Genomic DNA, 9,694 nt, shown 5'->3' on the forward strand with positions numbered 1-9,694 from the left:
ATGAGCAGTACTAATATGCGCACGTGTTAGTCAGCTTTGGTAACCTAGCTTAGTGCCTATAAAAAACTCAGATGTTCTTGGAATTGATGTGTGTCAAGAAACACAACAAAGGAAAGAACATATCTCCAATTGAAGATTAGAAACAAAAATGGTTACATTAGGCTATTTGTGTCTGTTGAAGAGAGATCGATGCTGAGTTTTCAGAGAGAGGAAGGAAATCTCAGAGATGAACTACTCTGTGTATTGCAGTAGTGAAGTAGTTTTACATCTGTACAACTCTAATATATACATATATAACATCTTCTATGTCCTAACTAACTGAGTTAATTAGCTAGTGTTACTGTACAACTACAATTGCATATGTACAACTTTCATTGCTATCACTAATTTCTGCACTCCCCCTCAAGTTGGGTGGCGAAAAGATATTTATCATCCCCAACTTGCCAACCATTTCACTATGCAATTGTTTCCCGAGTGCCTTAGTCAATATGTCTACAATTTGGTTCCTACTTGAGACATGTGCTGTTTTGATCAACCCCTGTTGCAATTTTTCTCTAATAAAGTGACAATCAATTTCTATATGCTTTGTGCGCTCATGGTACATTGGATTAGAGGCAATTTGTAAGGTTGCTTTGTTGTCACAATGGAGCTCCATAGGTAGGTCAACTTTTACTCCCAATTCTTCCAGTAATCCATGCACCCATACCAACTCAGCCACAGTGGTGGCCATGCTTCTATACTCAGCTTCTGCTAAACTTCTTGACACAGTACTCTGTTTCTTGGATTTCCATGAAATGATAGAATCCCCCAGCTTTATACAATATCCTGTGACTGACTTCCTGGTCATTGACCAAGATGCCCAATCTGCATCACAAAATGCAGTCACTTTTCCACTAGCTTTGTTGCTCATCAGTAGTCCATGCCCTGGTGAACCTTTAACATATTTTACTACCCTTAAGGCTGCTTCATAGTGAGACTGTTTTGGAGCATTCATAAATTGACTCAGAACTTGAACTGCAAAAGATATGTCAGGTCTTGTGATTGCTAGATATAATAGTCTTCCAATTAACCTCTGATATGTTCTTCTGTCCTCCAGTTCTTTATCACTTGTTTGTCCTCCACAATGCTTATCATATTCTACACTTGTGAGCTTCAAGTTTTGATCCAAAGGTGAATCAGTTGGCTTTGCTGCTCCCAATCCACATTCCGATACAAGCTCCAGTGCATATTTCCTTTGGTTCATAAGAATGCCCTTGCTTGACCTTGCAAACTCAATTCCTAGAAAGAATCTCAGTTCTCCCAGGTCTTTCATTTTAAATTTTTATTCAGAATAGTTTTAGCTTCTTGAATCAGCTCCTGATCACTACCTGTAATTGACAAGTCATCAACATAAACCAGGATAATAACTATGTCATTATTCTGTCTCTTAGTGAATAGAGAATAGTCCAGCTTGCTTTGTGTGAAGCCAGAATATATAAGAGCTGAAGTGAGCTTCAAATTCCATTGTCTACTAGCCTGTTTGAGACCATAGAGGGATTTGAGAAGTCTACACACCCTAGTCTCCCCCTGACTACCAAATCCCTGAGGCAAAGACATGTAGACTTCTTCAGAGAGATCTCCTTGGAGGAAAGCATTGTAAACATCCATTTGGTATAAAGGCCAATTGTGTTGAGCAGCAATGGCCACAACACTTCTGACAGTGACCATTTTAACTACTGGAGAAAAAGTCTCATGATAATCAAGGCCCTCTTGTTGAGTGAACCCTTTTGCTACAAGTCTGGCCTTAAACCTTTCCACAGTCCCATCAGCTTTGTACTTTACCTTAAAGACCCATTTACACCCAATGGGGTTTTTACCTGCAGGTAAATCCACTAATTCCCAGGTGTGATTGTCATTGAGAGCCTGAAGTTCAAGGTTCATAGCCTGAACCCAATTACTATCACTGGTAGCCTGCTCAAAAGAATGGGGCTCAACAATAGAAGAGAAAGCAGTAAGACAAGCTTTATAAGAGGGAGATAAGGCAGAGTAGCAGAGAGAAGCAGATAAAGGATAAGGAGTGTGAGATGACTTAGTACCAGGGACATAATCTGTGAGCCAAATGGGAGGCTTAGAGGTTCTAAGAGACCTTCTAAGACCAGGAGGTGATGAAGGAGGAGAAGGAGGCAACTGACATGGAGATGGAGGAGGAGCAGGAGTAGAAGACAAGAGAGGAGAGTCAGAATTGGAGTGAGAAGGTGAAGGAGAAGAGATGACAGGAGTGGAGGTTGAAGGAATAGCTGAACTTGGTATGGGAAGAGTAGGAAAGCTATCATCAATGGGTGGAGTGGCAGACTTAGGAGGAAAGATATGAGTGGAGTCAGGAGTGGGATAACACAGGAAGGTAGACTTAGGATGCTTGAAAGGAAACACATTTTCCCTAAAAGATACATCTCTACTGACAAAGAAAGTGCCACTGGAGATGTTGTATAGTTTGTAACCCTTTTGAGTTTCTGAATATCCCATGAAGATGGAAGGAATGGCTCTAGAAGCAAATTTATCAAGGGGGTGAGGAGTGGTGACATAACAGAGACATCCAAACACTTTAAGGTAGACAAATGAGGGTTAATATCCATGAAACAACTCAAAAGGTGATTTCCCTGAAAGTACTGAAGATGGCAGCCTATTAATAAGGAAAGCTGCTGTTAGGACACATTCCCCCCAGAACTTTAAAGGTGCATGAGCTTGAAATCTAAGAGCCCTAGCCATTTCAAGTAAGTGTCTATGTTTTCTTTCAGCCACTCCATTCTGTTGTGGAGTGTGTACACAAGAACTCTGATGGACAATTCCAAGAGAAGTAAAGAGTGTGGAAATTTGTGAATTAAAAAATTCAAGGCCATTATCAGTTCTGATGACTTTAATAGTGGTAGAGAATTGTGTTTTAGCTAAGGTGAGAAAAGATTTGATTAAAAGAAAAGCATCACTCTTCATTTTCATCAAATAAAGCCATGTCATTATAGAGTAATCATCCGCAATAGTGAGGAAGTGTCTATATCCATTGTAAGTATATTGTCTATATGGACCCCACACATCCATATGCAAAATTTCAAAAGGAGATACAGTTTTCTTGACACTATTAGGAAATGGAAATCTAGTTTGCCTGGCTAAAGGACAAACAACACAAGACATAGAATCATTATTTAACAATTGGTGTTTCAGGAGAGGTATTTTTTGTATGACAGCAATTGGTGCATGCCCATGTCTTTGATGCCAAATATTTCAGTGACTGGATTCTGATAATGAGGAGTGAGATGAATCTGAGGCTGATGTATGAAGAATTGAAGTAGAGCTTGGGACTACAGTAGGTGTACTGAGGAATGACCAGGAAGATTGCTTAGGTCCTTTGACTGGTAATGGCTTCTTGGTAGGTTGAAGTATGTAAAGACCATCCTTCTCCTTACCAATCCCCCTCACTTTGCCAGTACAAAGGTCCTGAAAGATGCAAAATTCAGGAAAGAATAAAGCATAACACTTCAGTTCCTTGGTGAGTTTAGAAACTGATATCAGATTATACTAAAAATTTGGAACATATAACACATTATACAATGACATATCATTTGGTAACAAAGACCCTGTGTGTGTTATTGAAGTTGTGTGTCCATTTGGTAGATGTACTTTATTGAAATTGGATTTGACAGGAGTAGATTCAGTTAAAAGATTCAGACTAGAGACCATATGGTTTGAGGCTCCAGTGTCAATCACCCAAGAATCAGGTTCAGAACCTACAAGTAAGCAGGTATTAAGAAGTTCTTTTATACCTGCCATATTAGCTTTTGCCTCTGCAGCAGTTGGCTCTTGGTTGATCAGCTTCAAAAGTTGGTGGTACTGATCTGCAGTGAACATTGGCAAAGCATTGTGAGTTGTTGTATGACTAGCCTCTGATTCTTCCACAAAATTGGCATTATTTGTTGATGCTCCCCTATAATTCCCTGATCCTTGTGGCCTGTCAACTCCCTTTCTTCTGTGAAACTTATGACCTGGTGGATACCCAACTAGCTTGTAACAATTCTCTTTCAGGTGCCCCTTCAGATGACAGTAATCACAGTACATCCCATTTTTTTTCTTGAACTTATTGTTCTGAGTGAAGGCAAAGGCTGTTGGATCAGTCATATTCATTTGCTGCAACCCTGGGTTAAGTTGTGAAATCATGCTGGACTGTGTTCTTTGACTCTCATCTTGCATGATCATGTTATAAGCTTGGTTAAGTGTTGGCACTGGTACAGTCAACAATACTTGACTCCTTGCTTGTGCATAGGTTTCATTTTATCCCATTAGGAACTGTACTAGCTTCTGTTGTTCCATGTGTTCTGCATACTGCTTATGCTTCTCACAATCACAAGGAAGTGGCACCATCGACCAATATTCATCCCAAGCATTTTTCAGTTTTGAGAAATATTCTGAAACTGAAGCAGTCTCTTGGCTTATGGTGCAAATCTCACGCAACAATTGATATAACCTAGTCAGGTTCTTTTATCAAAGCGTTCCTTTAAATCTATCTAGACATTGTGTGCATTGGTTGAGTACATTAAGCCATTTGCAAGCTCTTTTGAGACAGAATTAGTAATCCAAGACAGCACAAATGCATTACACCTTTCCCATTCATGATCTAAATCACCTTTATAATGCTCTTTGAGACATTTGCCATCTATAAACCCTAATTTGTTTTTCGCCAACAGTGCAACTCTCATTGAATTACTCCATGCAATATAATTTTCAATTCCAGTTAATTGTTGCGGAATTAAAATACTACCTGGTGTATCTGATGGATGTAGGTAGAGAGAATGACGAGGATGAATGTCGGTGAATTTCTCTGACCTGCTATTCTCCGGATCTATGGTTCCCTGCGTCATTTTCGAACTGAATTTCTCTGTAATACGGATGCTCGAGACGATGAACTTTGTGAATTGGTGAAATTTGCAGTAAGAACGATCTCAATTGGGGGTAATTAAATCGATTATAGAAAAATTGGAAATCTAGGGTTTTTTCGAGATTGATTCTCTCAAATCTTCGAGTTTCAGCTAAATTGTAGAAGAACACTACTATCTATCCTCCCTTTCTCAGATTCTCGACTCAAAAAACACCATGGATCCATAGCTCTGATACCAAAGGAGAGATCGATACTGAGTTTACAGAGAGAGGAAGGAAATCTCAGAGATGAACTACTCTGTGTATTGCAGTAGTAATGAAGTAGTTGAGTTTTACATCTGTACAACTCTAATATATATAACATCTTCTATGTCCTAACTAACTGAGTTAATTAGCTAGTGTTACTGTATAACTACAATTGCCTATGTACAACTTTTATTGCTATCACTAATTTCTACAGTGTCCTTTAATATTGATGTGTATTCTACGACTCCTGGCATCAAACGATGCTCAATTGCAACCAAACTTTTATGCGAAGAGCTGTCCTAAAGCAGAGAAGACCATTCAAGACTATGTCCAAAAGCACATTCCAAATGCTCCATCTCTTGCCGCTGCCTTAATTAGAATGCATTTCCATGATTGTTTTGTCAGGGTAATTGTTAATTACTATATATGTCTTGTTATGTATCACTTGAATATATCATTTGACAATTGCATAGTTGTTATGCTTATTTTGCTTCTTTTTTCTTTCTTTTGGGATCTTAATTTGCAGGGTTGTGATGCTTCAGTGCTCTTGAATTCAACTTCGAGTACAGGAAACCAGACCGAAAAAGTAGGAATTCCTAATCAAACACTGATGAGAGGTTTCGATTTCATTGATGCTGTGAAGAAAGTAGTTGAAGCTGAATGTCCTGGAGTAGTCTCTTGTGCTGATATCGTTGCATTGGTTGCTAGAGACTCTATTGTGGTCACTGTAAGCCAAGAACATGAACTATCTAGTATCTAATTCCCAAACTCTTTGTAACCATTTAGGATCTTTATACAAATATTCGTTTTAATTCATTGTTTACTTTGCCTAGCCAGTGTATATATAAGTTAAGATTATACATATTTTATACATGCATTATGCATATATTATACATCCACACTATTTAACCGGTTAGGTGGATGTCTATTGAGATTAGTACTTCTAACCATTCATTTTCTATTTATTATTATGACCATCTTCTTGTTGGGCATGATAGGGAGGCCCTTATTGGAATGTGCCAACGGGGAGAAGAGATGGAAGAATCTCTAACTCTTCTGAAACCACAGATATTCCAGCTCCATTCAATAACTTATCTAGTCTCCATACTTCTTTTGCTAAGAAGGGCCTTGACCTCAAAGACTTGGTTCTATTATCTGGTAAGCCAAAACTAATTCACATATTTATTATGTTACTCCCTCCGTTTTAATTTAGATGAGATAATTTGACTTGACACAAAATTTAAGAAAGAAAGAAGATCGTAAAAGCTTAATGGATAAAAGCTTTGTGGGGTCATAATATTTGTGTAACTATAAAAGCTTCTCATTAAGGATAAAGTGGATAAAATGAAAAGTTCAAATTTGATTTTTTTCTAAATATAGAAATGTGTCATTCTTTTTGGAACGGACTAATAAGGAAAATGTGTTATTTAAATTGAAACGGAGGGAGTATTACTTCTTGTTATGCCCTGACTGCCTGATAAGTGTGGTATGTGTATAGGTGCATTTGCAAGAGAGTAAGGGGTGTTAACCAATACTGCTTCATACAAGTTTTCTTATATTATATTAGTGTAGATAATATTTTTCCAAGAAACTATATACATATAACTTCATATGGGTTCCACGCACTTTTATCTGCAACGAGTCCAATGCGGATTGATTAAATTATGTTAATGAAAATAGTACTCCTAATTCATTATTCTGAAAAATAATGCAGATACTAGTAAATAATTATTTGGTACAGAAAAGTCGAGACACGATCTTACTTACCAGCCGAATTGTGAAATTGTAAGAGTATAAGTCGATACTGCTTATGCAAAATCCTCTGAATGCCATTGTATAGGCGTTAACTATAATTTCCATGGGCAATATAATTTTTTCAGGTGCTCACACCATTGGAATCTCTCATTGCTCATCATTTTCAACACGTTTATACAATTTCACTGGAACTTTTGGTACTCAAGATCCATCTTTAGACAGTGAATATGCAGCTAACCTTAAGGCCAAAAAATACAAATCACTCAATGATAACACAACAAAAGTTGAGATGGACCCAGGGAGTATCAGGACATTTGATCTTAGCTATTACAAGCTTCTACTCAAAAGGAGAGGCCTCTTCCAATCTGATGCTGCCTTGACAACAAGTACTACAACAAAGTCATACGTCAATCAACTCGTCGACGGATCACTCAAAGAGTTCTATACTGAATTTGCTCAGGCAATGGAGAAAATGGGAAGAATTGAAGTTAAGACAGGCTCTGCTGGTGAAATTAGGAAGCACTGTGCGGTTGTGAATAGTTAAGAGTAGTCTTTGTTTCATTTTCCTTTTTTGGTTCTACTGCTTAAGATTTTGTGCTGGTATTTGGACGAGCCCTTTGTGAAGATGGTTTGGGCCAATATGTATCATGTTCCTTTTTGTGTTTTTATTCATCATGTTCTTTTTGTATTTACTAATTCTGTTCGATTTAGATAAACTACATATGATGTCAAGAGCTATTGTAGAAACTCAAAATGATGGTATAATTCCTATCTGGGGTTTGTTTAGCCTTTTAAACACCCAACATAGGAGGCTGGGCCAGCAGAGTTCGCAAATGCGAACCAGCCTTCGCAAATGCGAAGTAGTCAGGGAAGGGGGATTATCGCAATTGCGATCAAATGTTCGCATTCGCGACAGTAGCAGAAAGGCGGCAGGTTCGCATTTGCGGCGCCAGTCTCGCATTTGCGAGCTTCGTAATTGCGAAGCTCAGGTCGCAAATGCGACATCTGCTACTGTGTGAAAAGGAACTTAGACGGGATTTTTCATTCATTCTCCCCTTTTTTAAAACCTAAACTTCAAGAGGGAATTTTTCAAAGACTAGTTCTTCCTATCATAGGTAAATGATTCTTAACTCATTTCTTTCAATCTATTTCATCTTTTTACAACATTTCATCCTAGAATCCAGGGCTTTTCATGGTGGAATTAGGTGTTTTGGGTAGAACTTAGAAATTTCGAAATTTGGGGATTCAGACCTCAATTTGAGGTCAGATTCCAAAATCAATTGTATATCCGGGCTCGGGGGTGAATGGGTAATTGGGTTTTGGTCCGAATTTCGAGTTTTGACTAAGTGGGCCCGGTGTCGATTTTTGACTTTTTGGGGAAAATGTTGGGAAATCTATAATTATGCATTGGAATTGGTTTCTTTAGCATTTATTGATGTTATTAAGTTAATTATGGCTAGATACGAGTGGATTGGTGGTGGAATCGAGAGGTAAAGCGGTATTTGAGCGGTGAATTACCCGTTGGCTTGAGGTAAGTGTTTGGTCTAACCTTGACTTGACGGATTAGGAATTCCCGACTTGCTTGCTATGTGAAATACCATGTGTGTGGCGTATGGGTGTGGTGACGAGCACTTATGTGACGCCAAATTACCTGCTTAGCATGTTCCCTCTCCCCGTTTCCCTATATATTGCTTTCATGTCTTAATTGCTACTTGCTTATTGATGCTTCCATGTCTAATTGTTTCTTGTTAAATGTTGTTTCTCTATTGGTGTTGTTAATTGTCCCATAGTTCCATTATATCACACTGTTGATTTATGTTGGTTTATTGGTGCTTCATGGTACACTTTGGTTGGTCTCGCTGTGTAGTTTTAACTGGTGAGGTTTCATAATTGTAGTGACATTCCATTGTGTTGGTTTGAGGTATAAGTGTTGTGGAGGATTTTAGTTAACTTGTGAAACACTTGTCTTTATTTTGTGATTGGTGCTGATATATATTGGGATCGGGCTGCACCCCGCAACAAGAGGAATAAGGGTGAAATGTGATTGTCTGGTGGGATCGGGTTGCACGCCGCAACAAGGAGTAATAAGGGTGGACATGTGGGATCGGGTTGCACGCCGCAATAGAAGGAATAAGGGTGATATATTGAGGAGTGATAAGGGTGGACTGGTGGGATCGAGTTGCACGCCGCAACAATGAGTAATAAGGATGAATATTTATACTGTTATTGATTATATGGTGGGATCGGGATGCGCGCCGCATCATTGGTTGTTATGTATTCATATTCTGCTCAAGTTCATTATTGTGGTGTTGAAAATCCCTTAAGGATTGGTTGTAGCTGAGTATTGGTAGCACGACTGGGTCCCGTACTTATTTAATTCAAGTTACTGTTATATTTCATTCTGTATTTCCTTTTTGCCTTAGTATAAACTGTTGCAGGTTATATATTGTTATGCCCCACCGTAGCCTCGTCACTACTTCGTCGAGGTTAGGCTCGGCGCTTACCAGTACATGGGGTCGGTTGTACTAATACTGCACTCTATACTTTCTGTGCAGATTTTGGAGCTAGTGGCTGATAGAGAGGTTGGTTGCTGTTACTGCATTCAGGAGACCCAAGGTAGTCCTGCAGGCGTCCGCAGGCCCTGGCGTCCCCTCCTATTTTTACTTCATTTCTGTTTTACTTTCTTCGAGACAAATATATTTTCCTTCAAACCATTACTTGTAGTATTCGTAGACTGCTCGTGAGTTATGACACCAGTTTCTGGGTGGTATCTATTTCGCCTTTTGGTTAA

The 9,694-nt window shown here is 38.8% G+C and overlaps 2 protein-coding genes across 2 annotated transcripts; one reads left to right on the forward strand and one right to left on the reverse strand.

Moving 5' to 3' along the window:
* Window positions 338-1,312, reverse strand: LOC109226032 (uncharacterized mitochondrial protein AtMg00810-like). Its single transcript, XM_019390838.1, has one exon. It carries the CDS (start codon window positions 1,310-1,312, stop codon window positions 338-340), a length of 975 nt encoding a protein of 324 aa, XP_019246383.1.
* Window positions 5,191-7,557, forward strand: LOC109226033 (peroxidase 3-like). The gene is made up of 5 exons (XM_019390839.1): window positions 5,191-5,223; window positions 5,363-5,554; window positions 5,675-5,875; window positions 6,147-6,306; window positions 7,029-7,557. Exons 1-5 carry the CDS (start codon window positions 5,191-5,193, stop codon window positions 7,445-7,447), a joined length of 1,005 nt encoding a protein of 334 aa, XP_019246384.1. The 3' UTR covers window positions 7,448-7,557.

This window comes from Nicotiana attenuata, chromosome 5 (genome assembly GCF_001879085.1).
Source record: "Nicotiana attenuata strain UT chromosome 5, NIATTr2, whole genome shotgun sequence".
Lineage (NCBI taxonomy): Eukaryota > Viridiplantae > Streptophyta > Magnoliopsida > Solanales > Solanaceae > Nicotiana > Nicotiana attenuata.